Below are 27,300 nucleotides of genomic sequence, written 5' to 3'. Positions count from 1 at the left end.
AGAGCTGTAAATAAGCCTGGCACAATTTATTCATGATTCTACAAGGTACAATTTAACTGCATGTACTTCACTATTTGATTTCTTGACTGCTTTATTTTTAATAGAAATGACAAGCAGCTTCCAGCTCAGGAAAGATGACACAGCAACTTATCTGCAATATAACCTTTCACTTCCTGCAGAATGGTAGCAGAAGGGATTTACTGCATTGCTACATAAAATAGCAAGGGCTTTTTTTGTATTTTCATGAGTAAGTTTTTAGCATATCATATAGACAAACAAATATGTTCAAAATTAGCCATAAAAATGTGTTGGGGGAAAAGTAATAAACCAGAAGCTTTAAAAAAAGTGCTTTGGGGTTCATAAAGTGTTACATAACAGGTTAAAATAAGAACTTTCCCCAGCAATAACCTGACAAGGTCACTGCTCCATATAGCTCTGTTCTGTATCACAAACATGCTGATGCAAAGAATTTTTCTTACAGGGCACTTTCCTACTTTCCTAAGCCTCCAACATGTCAAACGCTTGGCTCATAGGAAAAAGAGATGCACATAAGTAGTCCCCTGGCACTGGGCAGGCTCTCCCAAGGCCACAGATATCTGCAAGTTCACAATCCTAACTTGAGTCATCTGCCGAAGTACTGAAGTATCAAAGATGATCCCATTCAAGACAGACAGAATCTCTCCTGCAGAAACATCTGCAGTAAATTCAGTAATCAACAAGGCTAAAGAAGCATAGCGCTTAGACTTTGTCTGTAGCCTAACAGCTTGAGAGGATGGCTACACTGAGAATTACAGGGAAACTTTTCTACTCTTTCTTCAGCAACTCTTATGAGAACTGATGGGAATACTCTTGTAAACCGGCTGCACCTTTTTTACAGCTAAAGCCCTCAGACATGTTCTTAACCATATAAATATGAACGGTGTATGCGTATGCAGCCAACAGAATGATACTCTGCAATGGACTCTGAGATTAATAGTTTGTAAGGATTTATGAGCGTATACAAAAAAGTAATCCTTTGTATAGAAAAACAGTTTGCTAAAGCAGCCATAATACTAAACGTGCTAATGGCACAAACAAGAGGGAATTGAAAATCTGTACAGTACCCAGAGAATCATATATTTGCTTCTAAATCACCCTAAAATTTGAACAAGCTATACAGTGAAATGCATTCCAATATATAAAAAATACACGTCTTAAATGGTAATTTAACCATTTACTGATTACTTCTGAAATTCTTACCTGTATTTGCAACTGTATATGTTCAGTCTGCCTTCGGTGACAGGTCCAGGACTATTTATTATCACCTCAGCAGTGTATAACTGATCCTCTTCATTGGCATATTCAAAAACCAGAACGTAGCGACTGACTTGAGGAACATTTATGGTCATCTGAAAACTGACCTAGGTCAAGTATCATTGAAAAAAAAAAAAAACTCTTTAGTTTTTTCACCCTGTTTCTTGCAGGAGACTCTCTTTGCCTGCCCTGCAAACCAAGCAGTCTGCATCAGTCCAGAGCCAGTGCTGCATTGTCTCAGCAAAAAACAATCCAGCTTTGCAGAACAGAAGCAACACTTACAACTATCACCTTGTCCGGTAACTAGAGGCAGCAAATTCAAGAAACAGCTGACATAAAACAGCTCTAGGAAGGTGGTAAGATAAATCTAGGAAATTATTATATGTTACTATTTCTACTCTTCCCAGTAGGGGCTACCAGCAAGGAAATTTCAGTGATAAATACTAAAATTTTGTTGGTATAGGGAATTATCATGTCCATCTCTAAGCCATCTTTAATAACAAAACAAATTGATGCTATTTCTCCACTGAAAAAAATACTTCCAGGAACACAATTCCCACTAGAGCTGTGCTGTATGTTGATTCCTTAAAAAGAGTGAAAGTATCTTCCTCAGGAAATAGCCAATGCCAGTTTCTGAAGCATCAAGTTTTCTTTGAGTTCACCCGTACAAATTGGTTAAAATTGTATTTGATGCAAAATACTTCGAACTGGTTGCACAAAAAGTGCCGTAGTTACAGAAGTTTTTGCTACAAATTGCTATATAATTCTTTCGAACTTTAAACTTTTTCTCAGTATTCCCTTAGGCTATGTACACTTAAATATGCAAACTAACTGTCAACAGCCACCTGGGCTTCACTGCAAATACTCATACCCGTAAGGTTTTGCACATGCATCAGTGATGAAGCATCAGGGCCTCTGGCATGCAAGCATTCTTGTTGCAGCTGGTGTTTTTAAAAGTAACTATCAGAGCACAGTAGTAGAGGACACAGTCATTTTACATGTAATTATCATGTACTTGATTAAATACTTTATTTTTACCAATCACTCTTCACTCTTCTGATTTTTCATTTGATAACACGTTTCTCTTTCAGTGGACCTACAGTAGTGGCAAAACTGCTTCTGCTTGCTTTTTTCAGTAAAGCAAATATTTTACGTAAGTATAGCTATTTAAGAAACCAAAAAATGATGAGTTCAGAGTGACGTGTTTACACTATTATTGTCATTATGCCACTTCTGCTGCAAAATATTTTTGTCAGAGTGAAATGTTCGCTCTTCCTACAGCTATAGATCTGTCTACATTGATCTGTCTATACAGAACTGTATAAAACGTGGAACTTGGCTCAGAGTCTGTTTTAGGGATGAGTTAAAGATTTGCAAATCCAGAGCTACGGATCTGCAGCCTTTCTAGGCCATTAGGTTTATAACTAACAGTGCAGATGGCACTGTTAGAAACCATGCAAGAATCTGACCTCTCTTCCGCTGATATGGGACATCACTGGATGATCAGGAGTTGGCTGTCGAACAGGTATTTTTCTGTATTCTCCCCCATTTGTGAAATATGCTGCTTCTGAACCAAGGACACAGGAGAATCTGCTCAATGGCAAATGCTGATAAAGCAAGCAGCTTAAACAAAAAACAAAACACAGGATTATTACTGTTACATTTACAGCAGTGTAATAATAAAATAATCCAAGCCAATGGTTTATTCTGTAGCACATATACTAACTTCTCTGTCGAAGCACGTCCTGAATAGGTGCAAGGTTCAGTAACTTGTAACTGCAAGATGGATGCTTCATAATAATCACTAGGTAACAGCACCATATAATCCTAAGAACAATGCAAGACCATGCAGAAAATTACAAAAGGAACTTCATCAGACTTTCACAATGTAGCAATGATCAAAACCAACCACAGTAATGATTTTTCAGAGAATATCTGCAAGACACATGTGCATTTCTTGTTGTTACATGAAGCAATAACACCTTAACATGGCTCAGTAATTCTGCTTGTATCTTCATAGAGAGGGGATGAATGCAGCCGCACTGTGAGCGGGGATTCTCTTCAGCAGCTCTCCCACCATGTGCTGTACCAAACAGTGCACATACAGGAGCCTCCCCACCATATTTGTGCCTGGCAGGAAGTAATCAAGGCCAGGGCCTCTGACTCTAACAGCAAAGGCTCCTGTTGCTTAAGCTTTAAGCTAAGAGACCCAGATCTCCTACTGCCAGGCCGTGCCTTGCGGATTTATAAGCCTCTAAGTCGTCCAGTCACCAGAGGGGGAGAGTGAGCCATTTGGCATGAGCTTTAGCTGCCTAAATGGTTTAGTACATACAGCTGGCTCTGCACAGTTTTCACTCATGCATATAACTCAGCGGTGTGTGCCTCTGCAAGGGGGATGTGCGTATCTCAGCTGCCTCCATAAAAACATTCCAGAAGATGCTTCAGAAGACAGTATGCTTTTACTCTACCTTTCCCACTTAAATCAACATATTAGAGCTTATTTATAAAAACTTTTATCGTGAGAAGCAAACATGCTGAGTTAAGATCATTAATAAATGCTTTTTAAAAAGTGTTAGTAAAAAAACCCGGCAGAATAACCACTGTCAATTTCAGCACGGAGTATGTCTGCAAGCTGTCTAGTAACGTTTGACTGGGTATCCCACAAACTTAGCAAAGCCCCAGGCTTGATGACAAAAGGCATTGGCTACTCATCAACCCTAAATAATATACAAATGAATTTCTGTGTGGTACCTTTGTGATCACACATGTTTAAGGTTTTGCGTAAATGATCACCTGAAACATTTTATCTTTTTATCATAACTTCTCAGAACTGCTACCATAGATAATTTTTCCATTTTTCAATGAGTGAAGGGTAGGTAACGAAGGGAGGACAGCAGCATTTAGAAAATGACCTGCTAATTATGCAGCCCATCTTGTAATATTCTTCTGAAGAATCTTTGCCAAGAAATCTTAGCTGCTTGATCATCTGCATCTAAGCCAAGCTTTAGATATGTGAGAATTATGAATTCCTGTGAGCTTTTGTGCTCAACCAATTGCGCTTCATATTAACATTATTTTATCCTCCGAAGGTAGAGATTCCAGGTAGACTGAAGCTCTCTAAGTACACTAAAAACTTAGAGCAGGTGAAATTCAGAAGGAAAAAAAAAGACATGAGAGGCAGAACTGTAAGTTTTCTTAACGATATTCTGCTGCCATACTTTTTTCATTAATGCTGTATTTCAATCCCTTGCAGAGTTTTCCTGGCAAATAACTCCAGAGCAATACTATCATACAGGCTTCAAGCACTTGTTCTCCTCAATTGTTTTCTCACCAAGAGGACTTCCTCTGCCATTATACTGACAATCCATGTGCCTGGAACCAGTGAGAAAGGTTCTGTGAAGCTTTTTCCTGGGATTGTGACAAAAGCTGGCTCCTTGCTGGGTGGGAAGACAAATTCTTTGCTCTGAGCAGACCCTGTCAGCAAAAAAATAAAAGCAAAAAAATAAGGGACTGTGTGAAATGTCTCTACTAATTTAGTGCTCAGGACTGATGATTTCATCCGTTAAACTTGGTCTAACAGGAACTGATCAGTGCTCCTCTTTCAGTATGCATTAATAGGGCTTCCCACAACACACAGTAAGCTACGGAGCTATGCATTATTGTCCTCTTTTTTCTTTTTAGTCTTGAGCAAATTGGTTCTGAAAAGCAGAGTTCTTCTCCTGCCACGGCCAGTTGGGCAAACTTCTGAAATGCTCACTTCACTTCCCACTTCCATTATTTTCCATTCTATCTGCCTCTGCACTGACGCGTGACACATGCTCAGCTGATGCAGGCCTGTTCTCATGTGACTGCCAGCAGATATTTCAGATACAAGAGGTTCTCAAAAGCACCTAAAATGTTTGGTTACAAACAGTAACTGAAGCTGACTTCTAGGCAAAGATAACATACAACAGAACTTGTAATTGCAGAATACTTTTGAAAGAAGAGACATGAGGAACAACTGTTATGAATATTAGAGCCTTCTTCTTTGAACTCCAGACAGGAGCTTGTGCTTCCATCTGCCTCCCTATCTCCCAGGCAATATAACCCAGACCAAACTGCCAACCGCTGCCACTCTGCTGGGAGCTATCAGTCAAAGCTAAGTTTTGCCTCTTCCAAATTACTGAAAGGATCTATGACTAAACTGCATTCACTCCCACAGAATATGCTGAAGTTAGGCATAATAAGAGATAATTCTGAACACAGATTTGATATTTCTCTGTCATTCAAAGGTTCTGGAGTACTTATCTTTTGTCAAAACCTCAATCAGTGACACGACATTTTGCTGAGAGCTAACTTAACGGCTTGGGTTCATCATTAAACGAATATGATTCATGGAATGGAGACAGCAGTCACCTTTAAACTGAAATATTAAGGGCAACTAAACAAAGATAAGCACTGTTATTCCCTCATTAAAAGCTTCATAAAACCTACAGTTCTGAGCCTCCAAATGCAGAACTGAAAGTACTGAATTTGGCAAACATCTGAAAAACAGTGATTAATACTGTAAGCAGAGCCTTCATGCAAACACAGCCACATCAGTTACAACAACATATATCAGGAAAAGCACAAAACCACTGACACCGTTAAAAAAATGCATTTTAAGCAACATTACATGTTTGACTCAGCTGCAGCTCGGGAAGGCTTCTCTGATCTAACAGTTTTCTGTTCTTTTGTGCTGTTAAGTTGTACCTACCTGTTTCAGGCCAAGATTGACAAGCAGATATGCGGCCAGATAATGTTGCATCTCCGGAGTTAATATATCTCAGGATAATGCGAAATAAGTAGAGGTTTGATTTTTCCACATTCAAAGTTATCCTCACTTCGTTCTGTAAAAGGGAAGTTAATAAACAAAAAAAGCCGTAAACTGCTGAATAGAGAAACAGCTGGAAGCCATGCAAGCTCCATACTAAATTCCTACAAGAAAAATACACATGCAGACAAGTATATAGTGGAATGGCAATACCGGTGTATGACAGATGAAGACAGGTAAGCCTAGTGAGAAAATTAATTCACTTACAAGTATAATTAGTGCCAAAATGTTTTCCCTCAGCAATTGAGATCTTCCCTTTAGAGCTTTTTGAACCAAGGCTGACATAGCGGAGGACTAGGTGGAAGAGCTTAGGGGAAGCCACAGGGACAGGTACAACCACCTCTGGCTGGCAAAAATAAAAAGAAAGGGAAAAAGGAGGAAAGGAAAGTATATTATTTGTTACTAGCACCCAGAGAAAGAAAAACCATTTGGCAAAGACAAACTCCATAACAGAAAAGAAAGACTTGGGCAGCTTACAAAAGAATATAGAACAAAACCCTCCTGTGAAATAAAACACCTTGTTGAGAAATGTTCATCCATAGAAACATGGAATGGCTGAACTAACATGCATGTTGATATTGCACCTTGAAACATGGACAACATTTTACTGCTACTCTCCCCTCCTGTGCCTTAGAGGAGACGTATGGTATCAAGGGCCATCCATTCCCCTGGATTCCTGAGCAATAGGCCAGAATCATTGGTCCTACTCTAAGGCTACAAACACATCTCACAGCATGCAGATGCCTCAGATAGTCAGTGCAGTTTCTTCTGCTCCTCCACCAGATCCCTTAGTTTGTTAGCTGTGATATTCTGGCTCTGTCTTTGCTCTGTGGTTGAACTGACATCTCTTGAACCTCCTCAGCCATTGACTGGCAGTGCTGTCTGCAGAAGACAGAATTCACCTAGCCCATTACTCAGAGTTTGCCAAGCAGTAGCATCAAGGACAGAAACTTATTCAGAATTGGCAGAGACATCTTCAAAGGTTGTAGGTGGGTTAGGAAAAAATAGGCTTGGTGCAACCTCAAGGGTTTGGCTTCCTTCTTCCCATTCTAAATTATAAAGCTCCCTTCCTCAAAGTTCACCCATCATAATCCCCTCTCTGTCCCATTCCAAGATGCTTCTGATACCATAAGCTCCTCACCACTGTGGTCAACTCTGCTTCCCCAAAGCACACAGGTTCTCTAAATTCCACACCTTTGAGAACTGAGCACAAAGCCTTATCTTCTCTCATATCTACAAGCTAATACAAATGCCAAATTGACAGCTCTCACATGCTACTTTGAATGTGTATTCTTAAACTGATCCTCACTGTAGAGACCTCTACTTTCTTACTAGAAAAGCAAAGCAGAAAGCAAAGATTGACTTAGGACAGATGACAGGGCTGAGAGATCTACAAAGACTAGACAGTAAAATCTAGGGGATCACGGAAGGGCAGTGGAACAGAACAGAACATATGGACAAGTGGGGGAAGATTTTACAATTGTTTTAAATGGAGAGGAAGGAGTGCTGAAGGGAATAAAGATAAATTAGGCACTGGAGGACACTTGAAAAATAGATAAGAACAACAAAGAAAAGATAAAAGAAATTTTAAAACATGCTTCAGAAGGCTTAACAAAATGGTTTTGAAGCATGTGTGGGGAAGTCCAGAAGACACAGCTGAAGGGGGAAAAAGAAGACACATGTGAGGAGTGAGGGAGGAAGAAATGTTAGTCCTTGGCTTCAAACAAAGGCAGGAAGTGGGAGGAATTTGTTCTCCGAGCTCTGCCGTACACTTAGGCAGCTTTGGCCAAGGCTTTAAAATCTGAACCCTGCTGTAGGCTTCTATAATTTTGGCAGCATGATAGTGCACCTGCGACTTCGACTGAGGTCACACCCAGGCTATTTATTGCACCGCAAAAAATTGTAATTGTATTGAAATAGTTTCTTTTCAAAAAGCCTTCTGTGTGGTAGATACTGCAACACTATTTGTCTTTCACAAGAGAAATGTCAGGAGGAATATGTCAGGGTCCTGCAAAACACAGAAAAGCTATGTCAAAATTATGAGCATTCCTTGAAACGAAGAATGTGAAACTATCTCAGCTATGCAAGGATCTAACTGTAGAGGGGCTGGCAATGACTTATATGAGTGAAAAGCTGTATTCAGGTGAGCAAAGGAATGCATACTTTTAAAGATCTGCATAACTGGAGATTAAGCCCTTTCACGACTGCTGCCAACTGGCTATGAAATTCAAAAAGCAGCAGAGTTAGGAAGCGGAAGTTAGGAAATCACAGTTGTTAAGCGTTGCCTTCTTTTGTGAATGTAGAGTAACTCTGAAGAGCCAACAAACAAGCTCTGGGATAAAAAAGACAGAAAAGAGCAAAGAAGAAAGAGTGAAAAATGAAGAACAGAAAGGAAATGACTATGCTTACAGAATGGTTACGCGCTTATGGCTCAGCTTGTAGTTTACAAAGGCTGGACACAACAATACCCCATGACTAGAAAATCTAACCAGCATCAAACTAATAACAGGGAACTACTTTTAAGAAGGGTGAGCAAATACCATTTATTGCTCAGATTTGCCGTTTTAAAATCCTGGTTCCTCTGCTCAGTAATTCAGTCGAAAGTCAGACAGATCCCTTCTCACATGATTAAATTATGTTGACTTTCTTCCTTTATTGTATTTAATTTATTTATTCTTTCTGCTGTTGTTTACTTTATTTGTAGACTGTCATGAAATAAAAGTAGATGTTGCCAATACAGTCCTGCTCACATCCTATTTTACTGAATTATACGTTGGCCTATTTGCTGCAAAGTAAAGGTGTCACTCCTAATAAAGCTGGTGCCTTGCTCTCCCTTGCCCAATATGAGCTGCAAGCATAAGAAGGCTTCCAAAACAGTGTTGTGATGATGCCTGAGAATCAAACAGACACAGACTACTACAGAATTCCGTAATCCAAATCATTTAGCCAAACAATAACCTTCTAGTGTTTCTGCTGTCCTTGGCATGACAAGAATTTCTACATTTAGTATTACACGCTTTAAAGCTATTCTTTTGTTTAATCCTATGGCAAAACGCACATTTCTCATGCGCAAAAAAACTCTAAGAAGGTCTCTGAAGAATATATATTTGTAGTAGCAACTAACAACTCACAGTAATACTAGCACCCACTAATCCAAGCAGCGATACAGTGCCAAAGTGTTGAGATTAGTGAGATCCCGTCATTTATTTTGGTTCCTCCGTGACCTTGCACACACACAGCAGTACTATGGAGGCACACATCCCAAAGACTGTGTTTTTAACCCAAAAGCCCAGATACAATTACCAGCTTACTTGTATAGAGGACATCCGGGCATATCCTCTCCAACTGAAGCCAGGAAATTCCTTAGGATCATAACCAAACCGAATTCCTCTTCCTTTGACAGTAGTACCATCTTCAATCTCAAACTTAATGTGGTGCAGATCAGGGAAAAAGAAGTTTTTTTCAGGCCTTTCAAAGAGCAAAAGAATAACATTCAAGGACTATTCTTTTTCTCTGAATCTTTTAATTTTTTGCTCTCACTGTCAGCTTGAGTTTTTTTGCCAGTATAAAATACAAGCATAACTACTGACCGAACATCTGATACTAATTTTAGAAGAACATTTTACACAACCTGCATAAATCACGTCACTCAATAGCTAGCTCAAATTCATTCCGATATGAGTTCTCATTTCACCAGCAGGTAAGCTAAAGAAGCCTGATGAATGCATGACCTTTCTACACAGTTTGTTACCCGAATATCACCTCTGCATTCATCTTTTCGGTCTGTGTCATTATGCAGATTAGCAAGAAGCTTCCATCCACCATTGTAATTTGAAAGCATTACCAATCACTATTTGGTCTACCTCAAAGAGAAAGAAGCAACAGAAGGGAAGTGGTCTATGGACCACAAAGAAATCCTCACAGCATTGGTTTACAAATTCCTGACAGCAGCTAAGATGGGTAATAAGAATTCCCATTCCAGTTACATTCTCTTTTCACATAAAAAGCTGTACCTTTCTTATATAACTCTTGATGGATATAGATATATACACATATATGCAATGCTGTTGCAAAATAGTTTCTGGCTATTTAAGAAAATAAGTTAAAAATCTATACGTACAATATTAAAATAACAAAAGAAAATTCTCACACACAAAAAAACTGTAGATAATATCACAATTTACTGGCTTATTTATCAACAAATCCAGAATCTCATGTGACAAGATAACAAGGAACTCCTGGGCATTTTTAAAACAATGTTTTGAAGCATGAGCTATTCGCTACAGCTAGACTCACTCCTGACAGGCCGTTCCCACAATGTGTTCTCTGCACTGGCAGGCACCCGAGGGTTCAGCACACACAGAACTGATGGATCCTCCAACATCACATTGACAGCCTGTCAGGCGAAGAACAGAAGCCAAATACCCCATCAGAAAACGTGATGAGTGTTATCAAAAAAAACCACACCTCGCTTCCTCTAATTAAGCAACGTTATCAACTCATTTCCTCCTTCCGGAGCCCTTTAGGCTTCCCTTCGAGTTTTTCAAATACACATTAACACATGTGCATAAACTGCAATTATTTCTGGATTCTCATGTTTGTGTCTGCTTTCCTTATTTTTTTCCTTTTAATGTGACAAAAGCCAGATTTTTTAAATCTGTAATAAACAAGTAATAAACCGTGCCACATTTACTATATCTCAGATTAAGTTCTGAAGGACAGCCTTGAAATGTTTTACTCAACAAGACAGAATTTCTACAGCAATAGAAAAGTAGTAACTTATTTTTCAAACAAGGAAAAAAAAATCATTCAGAAAATGAGTGTAAGACATTAATTTTTGAAAGTCTGGTACCACAATATTTAATTTACCTTACAGCAATTACACACAACAAAAATATATGCATTTATGTAACAGCATATGCATATTTTTTAACCAATATTGGACAAGAATATTGAAAGATTTGTTACAGAAGATAGGACTTTTGGTACAAAATAAGGAACGCGTCTAATTATGAGGTATAATGTGTCTTACTAAGGAAGAAGTATGCCTGGGTTAAAAATTTCAAAACTAAGTTGAAAGGCTGAAAGTTCTTAAGCACATATTTACATCAGCAGGTAAAAGTGTCCTGCTTAAGATATGTGGAGCACCTGTAATCTCACTGAAATCACAGAGAGTTGAAGTACTTAGCACTTTTGTGAAACCAGACCCCTTTCATTAGATCCTTGGTTTGAAAATTAGGCATGAAAGCTATGTTTGATAAGCTAGCCATTATTTTTAACTGTGCAAACATAAAATGATTGCTAAAAGTACTTCAGTGTTTTACAGATAAATCTCTCATATCATCACTGGACAAGTGCAAAGCACAGTGAAGTCAATGAAAGTGCTTTCAATGTTTTTAACAAATTCAGATTCTGGAGGGGAGCAAGAAGGGAAGGGAACAATTGACGTAGCCCTATGTTCCTCAAAATACCTTCTTCAGAAGAATGACCACTTTCTCCGTATCACAGCTACACCTGGTTCTACTTCAAAACGCTTTGAGTTAGAGCCTAAAGCAATAAGCAAATATATCTGCAGAAAATCAAGCTAGTTATCTGTGGCAACATTTTAAGGCTTTTTTTTTTTTTTTTTTTTTTTCCAGCAGCAGCAGCAGCAATCCTTAAAAAACAGCTAAGCAGAAGAGGGAGCTGCCACTCTTACATGTATCTGATGTTACTAACACTTGGAGGAAAATCAAACATCCCCAGTTTCACATCTTGGGTGGAGGATTGAGAAAAGAAACAACTTTCAATTATCTAGCTTGGGAATTTCTTTAGCAACAATATTTACATATTTTGCTAGGGTTATCTGGGTATTACACACTGCACTACACTTTCCACGTCACTTAAACCCCAGACTGCTTCTAAAAGTGGAAGGTATTAGATTTCAACAGGGAAGTACAGTATAATAGATCAGTGAGGTAAGCTGTATGAATGAAGCCCAAGCACGTGCGCATGAAGAAGGGGAGGCACAGAGCCCGGGATTTCTTAGGCCTGCACTGGTCCTGTGCTGGGCAAGCTTCAGCAGCTCTTCAGTCCGATGCCACAACAGGCTTTAACAGCTCCACAAGAGAAGCCTCAGACACGCTGTAGTAAAGAAGGCACTTGGGGAAGGTGAGGGAAAAGACAATGAGCCCAGTGAGGTAAGAACCAATTTTCTGAAGTGAGTGAGCCATAAAAATGGCTGGGAACTACTGTACTATGCACATGTGCAATGGTTTCTCTCCCCTTGGAAGCAGTCATGCTTTAACTGGGCATAAGAACTCTAGAAAACAAAAGAGATTTTCATTGCAGAACACAGCCAGTTCCACAAACTGAGACTTGCACATGTTACAAGAAATTACAAGCAACAGCACAAAAAACTATGCACAAGTAATACGTTCACATTAAAAAAATACAGCCTATGGAATTCTAAAGAGTTTTGTGCTGAGTGAAAAGGTTCTACTAGAAATGTTCCTTATTCATCTTACCTCGGCAGCCAAAATAATTCTTGTTTTCCAAAGCATAATAACCAGCTTCACAAGTGTCACAAAAATCTCCGCAAACACTAGGTTTGCAATAACAGTGTCCATTTTCCTGGGAAAAAACGATTTGATCAAAAATGTCTCTGCATCTTTTTCAGAACTTCATTCTTTCAATATTTTGAATTCCTTCTAATTTTAAAGAGGGTAAAAATTCTAATCTCAACAAAAAATATTATCAAGATGTATCATCTGACATTCATCATCTTTAATGAACAGACTAGAAAGTACATACATTCTAGATTTCCAGAACTTTTACATGTCTTTAGAATGTCACCAGTCATTTTATGTACAAAAGAGTAATCAGTTCTAACATTTCTATCTTACCAAACGTTATAACAATTTATCTTTACAGAAATCTATTTATTTAATGTCTTTCTATTAACTTCATTTTACCTGCTGACACTCTCCAACCCCACTTAATGTTCCACTCACATCACACTGGCATGCTGCAAAGACAGAAGAAAGATAATCTGCATTTCATCTTCTCAGGATACTTCGGAGGTGGAAAAAACCCCTTGCATCTGCAGCTGTGAATCACAGTGCAATAAGGTGGATTTTACTCTGGAAGGGTCAGAATTGCAAAGGGATACTGGCACAAGGTGTGAAGAAAAAAGAAAAGGAGAAGGAATGAGGACTTTGTGTATATGCCATGTACTGACTTGTGTTAGTGTATTCTATCTTGTGTTTAACAAAAAAAAGGCTTAAGTTTGGATTTAGAGTTGTCTGTCTGTCTTAGAAACGTTCAGATGACTGAAGCAAAACTGTGTCTTCCAGCCTGACTGGCAATTCTATTTTGCAGTGCTGCTTAGGGACCAGCACAACTCTGTGTATGAAGTATATATCAAGGAAGAATTGCAGGAAAGAACTTTGTCTTTTGCTGACAAAGAGGTTTTGTGAAACCCCATATTGACTCTATGGCTGAGGGCAGAGAAGATAAATCACGTGAAAGGTGCAGTAATTCATCTTTGAGGAGATGTTTGGACTGTGCAGTATTTAGAGCCAAGATGTAATGATATTGGTAGCTGCTTTGAGGCTCCTCATTTCACCTAGGTAGCTGTTGTGGTGTAACCTGCTGAAAAAGAAATAGATGGGGAGAAAAAATAGGGCTCTGAAGATAAAATGATTCTTCTCTGCCTGAAGTTACACTCTCACTGTTAGCAAACATTGAAATTTGCAGAGGGATCATTATTACATAGGCCGAAACCACAAAAGATTTGTCAGACTTTGAGGCAACAAGAAGGCTTTTCACCCCTCTACAAGCTAGGAGAAGATAATTAATGAATAAGCATATTTTTCTCCAGTGAGCCAAATTCTGGTTTCAGCGTTAAGGAAAAAAATCCTGCCTGTGCAATACACATCAATGTAACTCAGAGTACGCTTCAGTCCAGCATTATTAAGCACTCATGAAATGATGGTCTAATTTCTAAAAATAACTGGTTTCATGAGTAATTTGGTGTCAAATTTAAGCACTAAGAAAAACACACTATTAACAAGAGTTGTTAAAGTCACTAAGCACCCAAGATGGCCACCGCTAACAAAGATCATTTTCAAAAGAATTTAACATATTTCATGACCAAAGAAATAAGTCATGAAGCTGTACCTGTACATCCCTCAGGGTTTTCTTTGGCCAGGTTCCAGTACAAAGGTTTGCATTTACTACAGGTAGGACCTTCAACATGCTGAAGACATTGACAATAGCCCTAATGACAGAAATGAGTCAATATGGGGCTTTTCAGACTCAAAATTAGAAACAAAAACAAAAAAAAAAACACTTAGTAAATGCATGTTATTGGAAAAATGAGGCATGACTGACAATTTTTTTCCTGTAATGGCTTTTTAAGGAAAATAAGGCCAAGCTGCTGTATATTCTATTCCCCAAAAGATTGTCATTCCACATAGCATTCAAAAGAAATTAGAACCTTTCTCTGATATCCTATCTTCACAAAACAGAGAACTTTTACTATATGAATTCAGTAAGTATTCAGAAAATCTCCGTTCGTATGTTTGATAAAAACATACTGCTCTTTCTTACGTATTAAACTGCCCAAAGTCACTGAAGTCACTGAGAACAGGAATCCTCTCCCATTGGCACTAAGAAAAAACTAATACTGTAATAACTCAGGCAGTTTACTGACTTTCACAGAATCAGTGACAATGAAGTTGATTCAGACTTTTTCTATTTTTCTGTCCCATATTATCAGCACAAGACCGTTCCACATTGCCTTCTTTTTCCCTGTCTAATCTCTCCTAAATGCCCCAGGGGACATACTTTCCAGCTCTTTCATAGCCTTATTAGAACTGCTCTAAAATATTAACTGTTTTGCAGAAAGTTTAAAAAAAAATTCCTTAAAAATAGTCATTCCTTTTGTTATTTTCTCTTTCCTTTCTTGCTTCCTTCTTCTTCAGAGGACAGAATGTAAAAGAGGGTGGGAAAGAGAACCAATTCAGATTCCAAAATGTTAGAATTACTAGTAATTTTTTTAAAATAATGGCACTATCATACCAAGAAAAAAATTATTCTGTACTTTTAATCCTAGATATCTTGTGTTCTAATTCACCCTAAGGTCTTTATGGCATTTGGAAATAGGCATGACGTCTGTTTTTCCTTCTGTAAAATTGACTTGGGCACATCTATCTGTTCTATCTCTTCTCCCTGCTTTCTTGGACTTCTCCATTTATTCAATTATTTTAAAAATAGTTATGGAGAGCTAAAAGTAGACATTTCTCTGAAACATACCTGTTCTTATGAACAAACAGAGGCAAATAATGTAGAATTCTGCTTTTCTGTGCAACTCCTTTCTTCTATCCTTTCCATCCATCTATCCTTTTCCATAAAAAACTATGGATACCTCGCAGTGGGATGGTTTGCTCAGACGCATCACCACAGTTTCCATGACTCCCAACCAGCCAATTTTGAGTAGAGATTAAAGGCACATACAGCTGTATATATTAGCCTACATAGATACCTCTTTCACCTATCAGACTTATCCTCTGGTTGTGTTCAGTTCATAGTGTCAATGAGGAAGGACTATCTTCTTTCCTATGCATTTATACAGAACATAAGAATAATTTCTGATTCTGACTGATTTTTGGTAATATGCTATGAATAACAACCATAATTGTAATAATAATAATACAGAATCATAATGGTAATATTAGAATAAAAACAGTTACTAAAATATAATATTTTAATGAATAATTTGGTGCTGAAATGGTCCGTAACCATCCAGAACCAGAAAGTCTTTGAGACATGCATACTCATGTGTGCACATCTGCACATATATATTAGTGTTCTAGCATTCCAAGAACACATAAACTGTATGTACATTCAACATACATTTTCAATAAAAGATTTTAAAAAATCACCTTCAACAGGTAATCGCACTGTTACGATAAAAGAACAGGATACACAATTTATCTCCATATTTACTCTGCAAATAAGCTTCTGCAATTCTTTCACAGTCTAAGATCAGGCTCTAGGTGCTTAAGCAATGAAGTGAACATATTCAGCAGAGACACAGTACATAAATTCTTAATATGCATTGTTAGCTGCAAAGATATAATACTTACAAAATCAGACCCAAAGCTGCCTGAAGGGTCACATTCACTGCTGACTCCTTTACAAAATTAAAAAAACAAACATATTGAAAGATCTTTTTAGAAAAGAGTCCTGGTATACAGTACTATAGAACTGCAGTGTAGCAGTTTTATGTTTCAAGGATTTATTTTCATGCGGTTGCCTTGGAATGATTCAAATACTTTAAACTTCAGAACTAGCAGGTCTTTAACAATGATGGTGCAAATGTGTATTTAGCCTAGTTTAGACTATTTATTTTGCTACGCAAAGTAGTAAATTGCAAAAATATGTCACTGCCCTACAGAACTGAGAGACTTTTACCTACATTTCTTATGCCACCAGCTAAAAGGGGGTTTAATCTTAAAAAGTACTTCATTAAGTAAGATATAGAGTAATGAAAAAGCTCATCTAATATGTGCTCTTGGTGTGTCCCTCTCCACATTTCAGTGGATTTCTATAATGCTTTATACGCAGGAGAATGCCCTGGAGAACCTGCTGATAAAAATGGAGGAAATCTGAATCAGAATGAAGTATTTTCTGTTACAAATGTTACCTTCACAATAGGGGAAGCTGTAGGCTCCAGAAAGGCATCTGTCACACTGTCGCCCCGTAACGCCTGTTTGACATTCACACTGCCCTGCTGTTGGCTCACACGTGCTGTGATGGGAACCACGAGGAGAACACTGACAAGCTATATAACAAAAAACGTTGACAATGTTGGTAGGATTCACCCTGTGTATACGAAGCATTAACTTTCCAAACCTTTAGTACTTTAGAGCTTTCAAAAACTATTTGTTTGGAATATGCTTGATTTTTCTTTACAATAAACAACTCGCAAGTTCCTCCATTTACACATATCCCTACTTGGGACCTATGAGTTTGAGATGACTTGCATCATATTGACAGGTAGGATTATCAGGAACCTTAGTAAATTCCTTTTGCTCTACTTTGTTCCTTTCTAAGAGCAGACTGAAGGGACTTGGGACTTGGTTTTCTCTTTTCTTGATTTTTTTATTGTTACAGAAAGAACATGGCAAATTCTATAATTAGACTTGCACTTCAAAAGACAATGGCAAAACACAGAATGTAAAATTGTATGCCCAGCACACCTTTACATCTGAGAGCAGAGGAGGCCAGGAAGAAGCTCTGAAACAAATCATGAGAGTCGTCTTGTTCCAGATTCTTGTGCAAGGCCTCAGCTTTCCAATGATTTACATGCGTAGAGTAAATATGAATAATGCCACAAATCTGCGACAACACAGGAGGCTAATCTTTGCTCAGACAGAGTCTAAGCTTGAAATGGTTAATGACAATTATTTTAGTGAAGAAGCCGCCAGTCTCCTAAAGAGCGAGAACCAATTACTTTTTGCTATGGCTATGGTGATTAGCAATAGCCAAATTTTGAGCCAAATTTCTTTAGCACTGACAATCTTTTGACTTCTAGGAAAGAACATCCCTGTTTACGATGATTAAGTTAGCTTGCTGATTTTGATGATTTTTACCACAGGACCCACAGGTTTCACTCCGATTGATATGAAAAACATATATATACATTCTGGGCCTGATCAGTTGATCCACTGGGGCAGTAAAAATTGTTGATGAGATGGAATTTTTTCAGAGTAAAGCCATTCTAGACTAGGATTTAAGGTTGATGTAAAGAGCACCTATGCATGCACTTTAAAGTTTACACAATAGCATATCAAATACTAGAAGCCCAAACTAGTTGAAATGAAGTTTATGCCGTCTAAGTTGAATGAGCCAGAACTCATAAAGGTGCAGGCCCATTGCCTACACTCAACTTTAGACTTCCTTTGTTAAAAGGGAGATACAGCTACACCAAGGCCAAATATTCTCATGCTCTCATTAATTCAGCTAGCACAGATAACAGGAACAGAGAAGATGTGCCACAGTGTGCTACCAGAGTGTGAACCTGCTAGGAATCCCGGCCACTGGTTGGGTCTTCAGGATTATTGTTGCCAGTATTGAATGGAATGAAACTGTCATAGTTACACATGTAGTTTTAGACAGAAATATGTTTGAGGGAATTAACTGATTCTTTTCTGTGTAACAGAAATGAGAGGGAAAAAACAGTAAAAGGAGGAAAAGGCTGTTACTCACGCAAGCAGCTGGGATAGCTGTAATAACCTGGAGCGCACTGATCGCACCTAAGTCCAGCATAGTTACTATGGCACAGACACTGACCTCTAGGACCACATGTATTGGCCACAGAGCCAAGAGCATCACAGTTACATTCTGCACAGGGAAAAACAACAGATAATTATCCTGACAGATACACCTCTAAACTAGTATTATTTAAAACAGAAGTTACCAAAAAGCCACCTTTGAATGCAAAGCAATCATGAGGAATCCAGATAAAACCATAGTTTTACCAGCAAAAATAAATATCCTCAAATAGACCCTTATAATGTAATTGCCTTCTCAACCATTGATAATAAGGTTCTTACTGCATTTTAGTTTAGAAATTTAGTCTGATCCCTTGCAACATACATGTGTAAGGAACAGTAATTTATCTTAAAATGGAAAATCACATGCGAGAAGTACTTAATATCTTAACAATTTAACCTCAGACCAAAAGTATCCACAAAGCTAGGCTGGGTCTAATGGCTAGCAAGAAGCTTACTAGTAAAGCAGTTTGATAAACGATGCACAAGGTAAAACCTGCTCACCTATATTGGTTCTACAAGCCAGCAAGCTGTGCAGTGCAGGTATCAGCATGTGACAGACAGGAGGCACACTGGCAGATTATAACAATTAGCTGGATGCGTGCTTTTCATCAGTTATCACTATTTTAAGATAACGGCTCTAATACAGATAAGATGCACTCTGTTATTGATATGATGCTGGAAGTTACACAAGCCTAAGCTGTATATGTACATCAGTGGGAGCCCATCTGGAGATCCCAGCTGCCACAGGCAGATGCTGAAGCATTGCAGCTGATCACTCAGATTTTATGAGACCGCAGGAGCTAAAGGGTGGAAAGATTTCACTCAGCTCCACTGTCCCTCGGGATGACTGACAGAAATATAAAATGGATGCTATTTAAGTATTAGTCCTTCCATTCCATGTTCATATTCCTGGTTTCCTCTTTCAGTTTCTTTCTCTTCAGCAGCCAAGGACGTCTGACCTTGCTGTGTTTACTTCAAAGGTTCAAAGAAATATGCGGGACTTGCTCTGAAGTTAGTATGAGGGCTACAAACATTGACGCTTCCAGAGACATTACCTGCACTAGAATCAACCTCCAGCTGAACATTTATTACCTCCTCTCTTCATTTTAATGGAACTGATTAGTTTAAAGGCTTCATATTGATGTCACTCCTATTGAATACATCTTCTATTGATTTCAACAGGCAAGACCAAATTTGGCTGTGGCAGCCAAAAAGTTGCAGATCTACCTCTCTTCTAAAGATCAGAATTCCAAACAGGAGTAGGAGTCCAGGCTGCTCATCTTCCACCACAGTTTGCAGCATGCCACATTAGTTTAAATTTAAACCAATTTAAATTTAACAGCAGCTTATTTTAACAGAACGAGCTGTGAACAGTGGCAGTCAGGAGCGATCCCTTTTCGACTGTTTCTTCTCTGTCTTTTCCAGCTTGTTTTTGCATGCTCTCTTAAGCTCTTAGATCTCTTTTCAGTTTTCAGTGTTACAATTTTGAACACATTCGGTATGGTTTGATTTGCAAACAGGTGAGAGAAGAGGATATATGACAGAGCATGCACAGAGGCCTGCCAGGGCCATTATTTTTGACGCTATACACAGGAGAAGATAATTGGCTAGAAGAGAACAAGGCTTTGCAGGATGTAACAGCAACTGCAGGCAACGTCAAGAAAACAATTAGGACTTGTAAATACACCAATGGATTAGCACTGTCTGCTTATGTTTAAGTGTCTGCTCCATTAACAGAAGAAAATACTTTTCCAAATGCCAACATAAACTCCAGTTCCATGAAAGCTAAGAGATATAAAGGGGGAAAATGTCGATTTTAGTATAGAAACAAAGGTTGTTAGGTTTTTTTAATCTATTAATCCCTAATTGCACCAGAAGCATGTATTTAATTAAGTTCTAGCTGTGATGCTGGCTCAGTTCTGCAGTATAATAATATATACTTAAAATGGAAACCCACCAAAGGAATCTTTTTATGGATTTCAGATAGCTTTGCAGTGGACTAAATAACAAATATGCAGCTCTTTGAAAAATCCAAGTAATTCTTTGCCAAGGGCAATGTACAACTTGCCAGGTGTAAGAGGACAGTCCAGAAACAGAGGCCAGTTAGCCTTAAGAAAGAGATTTACACTGTGAAGCAGATGACAAGTTGTACACGTCAGAAAGTCTTGATGGATTTGTTCACAAGAGCAACAAACAAGATGGTCTGCTTCTTCTGCAGATGTTTGCCGGAGGCTGGCCAAACCTATTTTGATCCATAATTCTTCCTGGAACTAGCCCACTAACTTGTTTAATATTAACATGACTATATAATAAACTTCTGGTAAGAACAAAGCCTCTCTGAAAGATAAATATCAATACTGGCAAAATTACAACATAAATCTGCATGAAAGAGCAAGCATCACTGAAACAGTGAAGAACAATGAAACAAGGAAAAACAGTGAAACAGGAAAATAAAAAGAAAAAGAACTTGCCTATTATGTCACCAGCCATAGCATCTCTTGGATTTGGAGAAGTAAAAGGATAAACAGGAATACCTTTAGAACAAAAGAAGCAATAAAGTATACTTGAAACAGACAATAAATTTATTTCTCTAAAGACCATGCCATGAAGTTGTCTGCTGTCAATAGAAAAAGAATGATAATTGTATGACTCTAGTAATCAACTTCAGTTTATTTTTTTTTAATTAGGAACAGCATAAGAAACTTTTTACTTTTGATCTCCAATTTAAGTCCAAACATTCCTTGTCAAAAACACTATGAAAGGCCAAAAAGCATTTGGAAATGCTACCAGGTTGCTTCCCTGCTCCCTACTACTTTGTGCAGAAAGCTTTCTCATGCTAGACAATATTATCTTGGAAGCTCCACATTTATTTCTTGGCTCCTGCTTCCAGTTCAAGGTTCATCTCCTGCTATTCAGCCCTACTGTTTGCTACCTCAAGTGGTAGAATTCATGATGCGTGCCTTACATCTTGGGAGTATTTCTGAGAATCCTCCGTATTAGGAATGGGAAAGTCATCCCAACAAACTTCCCTTCATTAAGACAGCACTGTGATCCTGACCCAAAGTTGATGTGCCACAAACTCCAGTGGAATTTGATCAAATGAGATATGATATTCTAGAACGCATTGTACAGAAACTATTTATTCTGTTGCAGGCATTGATTTCAGAACAATACTCAATTTTTTTACCCTGCTTTATCCCCATGTTTTCTATTGATTTCCCTCTTCATTGTTCCAGTTTTATAATGGTACCTCTCTTCTAATGGTGTTAAAGTAATGTAAAATTGAAACACCACAGGGGTAAATCAGACTGCAGATCCTACCTCTGCACAATACCCCTTTATTGACTATCAGAAACAAAGTTCTCCTGAGGGCATAAAACACTCCCAGTGATGCATTTCTAGAATCTGGTCATGGAATCATAAGCTTTTATACAATAAACAATTCCGGTGTTATATTTTCTTCTCAATTATTGTATATGTAATTTTTTTCTGGGAAAAGCATTTGAATTTCTGAATTCCTAATATTTCATTTTAGTATCCTTATTTTAAAGTAACAATCTCATTTTTAAATAATCCATAGCATTATAAACTGTTCCAATACCATTTTGAATAAATGGAAGCAGTCAGTATTTATGTGTTACATCATTTTTTTAATGTGTTTATTTTCTTTGGATTTACAACACATCTTCCCTTCAACCACTTTCTTGACAAAATCAAAACAAACTGTAGCCCCTCCTTCAACCACATATCAGCAACTATCAGCAGTCCAGCAAAAACAGAGAGCATGTCTGAGAGTCTAAATGCTCTCCCAGGAGAGTCTTTCCAACATTGCACAGGCGCTATTTCAGAGTTAGAATCCTCTAAAAGTCCACAAACTTGGTTTATGGGGGGTTTATCCTAGAAAGCCTCAAGGAGAACACATGACCATTTTCTCCCCTCTCTCTTGCTGCACTTTTTGTTCCACTTCCAGTTATGTCTAAAGACAGAGATATATTTAAACAACTTGTCCAGGGCTTTAGGACTGGAATTCATGATGTATTGAGAGACAGGCTCTGACTTCTCCCAAGAGGTCTTAAATGAATGTAGAAGTCTGAGAATGCAACCAAATCTATTTGGTTTTCAAGTTAACTGCCATTTTGTAAAACAAACCAGACTCTCTTGAGTATTATGACAACTGATTTACCAGAATGTGTAAACATTAGAATCCAAAATGACAGATGTTTTATCCAAGTCAAGTGCAGTGAAAATGGTTAATTCCTTAATGCATGTCAAAAATATTTGAAAAGAGACATTTTTATTTGTATACTTACGGATACAAAACGGAAAACCATAGAATCCATCTGCACATTGCTCACAGCTTTCTCCCTGGAAATTCTGCTTACAGTAACAGTGGCCAGACCCTTCCTCACAGCCCTCTGCGTACTCCAAGTTACAACTGCAAGCTAAGTAAATATCAACAATTAGGCACTTTCTAGAAAAGAATGAATTTACCTTCTGCAGCAGTGCACAATGGCGTTATAATAGTCTTTCTTTGCAGTTGTGAATGTCTCATTATTTAAAAAATTGACATTTGCATGCTATTTCACATTTTCCAAGTACTCTGTACCAGCAACTAATCTTTGTGATGTCCCTTAGGGGTAAGACCTGTATTATTTTCTTACAGCATTTATTTTTCTTAATTCAGAAAGTTGCACATTATTACTTCACAGCACTGCAACAACTGCCCTTTCTGTGGCTTCTTCTCATCCCTCTCCATGGTCAGGGCTGAACATCAGCCTCTCCGTCCACTCTCCCTTACAGACAAAGTTCAATAACATCACTGCAGCATTCCCACTCTGTTGACTTCCCGTTCATTTCAATTCACAAACAATCTGTAGCGTCCTCATACCTGTTGCAAAACTCCTTCACCCTGCTAATAATTCAACCTTTATCTCACACCTATACTCAGTTCTTCCTTTTTAAATGTTGAGTTAATAACTATCCTGTTGCATTATTCATTATGGATGCTAACCTCAGCGCTGCATAAAGTAGGAGTAGTGATCCTCATGACCTTTTGAGCTATAGAATAAAATTTTCATGTGACTAGGAGCCAACAATTGTGTTACATATACTTTAGAGAGCTAAGAGAAACAGGGTCATGAGGGTAGGAGATGAGAGTGGCTCTTAAGAGGTCATACCATTTCACTGTGGGGTGTGCAGCTGGACCCCAGGTCTATGCGATCTTATCTCAGCAGCAGCCTTTTCTGGCTTACTTCTTCCTATTGCCTAGCTGCTGGTTTGAGGCTTATGGCTAATATGATACAAAATGTTGAGAAGAATATCATTGAAAGGGTCTAAAGCAACACAAAAGGTCATTTGCAGTTACTCTCCCAGATCTGTCGGGCACTTCTTAATATTTCCTCCCTGAAAGACACATCCCATGCCCTAACTGTAGCCCAAAAAAACTAAAACAAAAACAAATAAACAAAAAAACCCCACCCTACCACTATGAGAAGATATGGCATAAAGAAAGACTTACGTATACAGCCATCACGAGCCCTCACTGGAACACCATAAGGACGATAGTAACCTTTTGCACATTTCTCACAGTTAACACCAGCTGTGTTATGCTGTGCAAAATAAAACAAAAGGAGACTATGAGGTGGAAAACGGAACTTAGATGGAGAATTAAGAAACAATAACATCCTTTATGCTGTTCCTATACATCACTAAGCAAGGGTCAGCACAGGAAAAATGGAATATGACTGTAAAAAAGACAGCATTTATCAGTTGGTGGTTTTAACTGCCTGTATTCTCTAAAGCGTTCTGAAACACAGTATTCTCAAATTAAAAGGCTGAATTTTAACTTTAAAGCACTATAAAACAAGACCTGTTTTAACAAAATATTAATTTAAATCAAGGGAAAAAAATCTTTTATACACTACCATCAGATGTTTCTCTCTATCATACTGAGTTCTTATCACAACATGTACATAATTCAGGCAACTCCATTGTGCGTTTTTCTCATGGCGTAGATTACTTTTTTGAATACTCTATATCTAAGCTCAGCAACCTCAAACAAAACCAAAACCTGATCATTTTACACAAAACGAAGTAAAAAGCACAAAACAGATCTTCCATTAGAAAAACATACATCTCTGCAAATGTGTTTTAGGCACACGGAAAAAATACTGTAACTTGAACTACAACAAAAATATATAAAACTGACATCACAGAATAAAGTCCTGAGTATATTTTGGCAATAAAACTTGTGCTGTAAAGCTTTCTCTCACTTTGTGGGAGGCAGAAGCATGCAATAGCCACGGTGTTCACAAGTTGAGTTAATCTTGTTCAGAAGGTGTTTGGTGGGCTTGTAGTCATGAGAGAGGACCCAGCAGAGCTAGGGGGAGCATGGTCCCAGAGTGACCAGAGAAGGAGGTGCCTGCCTCCAGTTTCCATTTGCTGTTTAGTTGCCTCTTAGGGAGTGCTGTAATTCAGGGGGCTGCGAACAGGGACTTGAAAGTTAATGGGGCAGTTTGTGGGCAGGGCACCGGGGACACTGATGGAGCTGATGTTTGCAGTTGGTGGTCTCAGTTCATGCAGCAGTTTCAGTCTCTGCTTCCAGCTCTGCCAGGAGCTTCTTCTGTCATCTTCAGATCCAAGCTCCTGCTGAGAAAGACTGACTCCTGATCAGGGAGGGTCATGCCCACATCATGCAGAAGATAGAGATGCAGTAGCTGTTGCAGCACTTAGCATAGCAGGAGCGCAGAAGGGCCCAGCATTTCTGCTCAAGACTCTGAGGGGGCTACTTGGATATTGTGCAGCATTGGTCTCAACACACTGCAGGGCACAGTCTCTGGCAGCTACTAGTGCTAATGCTCTTGGCTCAGACAGAGCTTCAGGAGGTAGATGCCACTCTTCAGGTTTGGGCCTGCTGAGAGTGCCTGGAGCCGCCTGGGAATAGGACAGGTGAGACCCAGTGGAGAGCTTGTGAGTAAGATCAGAGGACAGATCAGCAGATATGATGTTGTAGTAGGCATCCTGCTACAAACCTCCTGATGAAGGAGAGGAGTTAGATGAAGCCTTCTTTAGGAAGCCAGAGGAAGCCTAACAATCACAGGCCTTGGTACTCATGGATGGCTTTAACCACCCCAAAATCTGCTGGAAGAGCAATGCAGCTGGGTGCAGACAAATCCAGAACCAGGCCTTTGGCACAGTCTCCTTTGACATAGTCTTCTTATCACTGTATTGGTGAGATATGGGCTGGAAAGGCTGATGATAAGCTCAGTGGAAAATTGGCTGGACTGTTGGGCTCAAAGGGTTGTGATCAGTGGTGCAAAGTTCGCCTGGTGGCCAGCAGCTAGTTGCATGCTTCAGGGAACAATACTGGCACCGATACTGTTCCATGTCTTCCTTATGACCTAGATATTTGGACAGAGTGCACTCTCAGAAAGTTTGCGGATGACACAAAATTGGGGGAGCGGCCAATGTTCTGGATGGCAGGGATGCTATTCAGAGAGACCTGGACAAGCTCGAGAAATGGTTTGATAGGAAATTCAGAAAGTTCAACAAAAGCGAATACCAAGTCTTACACGCGGGACAGAATAACCCCATGCAACAACATGGGCTGGGGACCGACTACCTAGGAAGCAACTTTGCAGAAAAGGACCTAGGAATCCTAATGGGTTTAAGAAGTTTAACATGAGGCAGCAGCATGCCCTTGCAGGAAAGAAGTGCAACAGCATCCTGGGCTATATTAGTAAGAGTGTAGCCAGTAGGCTGAGGAAAGTGACTCTTCCCTCTCTTTGGCACTTGTCAGACTGCAACTGGAGTACTGTGTCCATTATGAGATAAGATAGTCAGACACTGGAACATGTGACATTAAAGAGGAGGCTGAGTGAACTGGGTCTGTTCAATGTTGAGAAGAGAAGGCAGAGGGGAGAGCTTATTGCTATCTACAACTACTTGATTGGAGAGTACAAAAAGGATGGAGCCAGACTCTTCTCAGAGTTGCACAGCAATAGGACAAGGAACAACAGACACAAGCTGGAACATGGAAAATTCCAATTAGATATCAGGAAAAAATTTTTTACTGTGAAGGTAGTCACATAACAAAACAAGTTTCCAAGGGTGGTTGTGGAATCTCCATCCTTGGAAATGTTCAAGGCACAACTGGAGAAGTCCCTCACTAACCTGAATTACTAGACCTGCTCTGAGGGTTGGAGTACATTTCTGGAACTCCATCCAACCTAAATTATTTGATGGTTCTGTGATTCTTCTCCCTTCTGAAGTTGTGGAAGGATTAAAGAGAGAACATGGAAACTACAACACTTGATACTATTACTGCCTGACACATGCAGAACAGAATACATAGGCAATGTTATCAGACTCTAAAGAAATAAAACCTATCCTTGTGTGCAACACTTCTATTCCTATTAATTAGTCATTCAGGCATCCATTCCTAACACCTTCTTCCACAACACAAACAAAAAAAGAAAATTAAAATCCACGTGGTTTTTCTATGAAGAAAATACTATCATTAGATTTACGGTAAACTCAATTAATCCAACATAATTTCCTCAGAATTACATTACAAACATCCAACATCAGTTACACAACCAGGACTCATAGATTTAGATTGATCTTGCTCTTTTATATCCTGGAAGCAATTTAAGAAAAATGCGCTGTCGTTAATAAAGAGCTAACAGAAAGCACCACCATGCTATATCTTACCAGGCTGGGTGAACAAAGTTCTGCACAGAAATGTCAACTGGAAGACAAAGAACATTTCTTCTGCTCCTGTGAGTAAAAATAATTATACTTTCTTCTGACAGCGATTTGGACAATATCTGA

General features: G+C 38.7%; 1 protein-coding gene across 1 annotated transcript in view; it reads right to left on the bottom strand.

Annotated features, from left to right (window-relative positions):
* Positions 1-27,300, bottom strand: part of LAMA3 (laminin subunit alpha 3) — a 126,314-nt gene that overhangs the window by 65,490 nt on the left and 33,524 nt on the right. Inside the window, exons 9-24 of the mRNA XM_068932364.1 lie at positions 23,987-24,077; positions 22,779-22,910; positions 20,940-21,002; positions 18,401-18,535; positions 16,836-16,973; positions 16,276-16,322; positions 14,306-14,405; positions 13,099-13,151; positions 12,652-12,757; positions 10,442-10,541; positions 9,457-9,613; positions 6,029-6,161; positions 4,625-4,767; positions 3,020-3,120; positions 2,763-2,916; positions 1,240-1,400 (exon numbers count right to left, since the gene is read on the bottom strand). Coding sequence (XP_068788465.1) covers positions 1,240-1,400; positions 2,763-2,916; positions 3,020-3,120; positions 4,625-4,767; positions 6,029-6,161; positions 9,457-9,613; positions 10,442-10,541; positions 12,652-12,757; positions 13,099-13,151; positions 14,306-14,405; positions 16,276-16,322; positions 16,836-16,973; positions 18,401-18,535; positions 20,940-21,002; positions 22,779-22,910; positions 23,987-24,077 — 1,814 coding nt within the window. The remainder of the gene's footprint in view (positions 1-1,239; positions 1,401-2,762; positions 2,917-3,019; positions 3,121-4,624; positions 4,768-6,028; positions 6,162-9,456; positions 9,614-10,441; positions 10,542-12,651; positions 12,758-13,098; positions 13,152-14,305; positions 14,406-16,275; positions 16,323-16,835; positions 16,974-18,400; positions 18,536-20,939; positions 21,003-22,778; positions 22,911-23,986; positions 24,078-27,300) is intronic.

Source organism: Struthio camelus, chromosome 2 (assembly GCF_040807025.1).
Source record: "Struthio camelus isolate bStrCam1 chromosome 2, bStrCam1.hap1, whole genome shotgun sequence".
NCBI classification, from domain to species: domain Eukaryota; kingdom Metazoa; phylum Chordata; class Aves; order Struthioniformes; family Struthionidae; genus Struthio; species Struthio camelus.
This window is presented reverse-complemented; position numbering and strand designations above follow the sequence as displayed.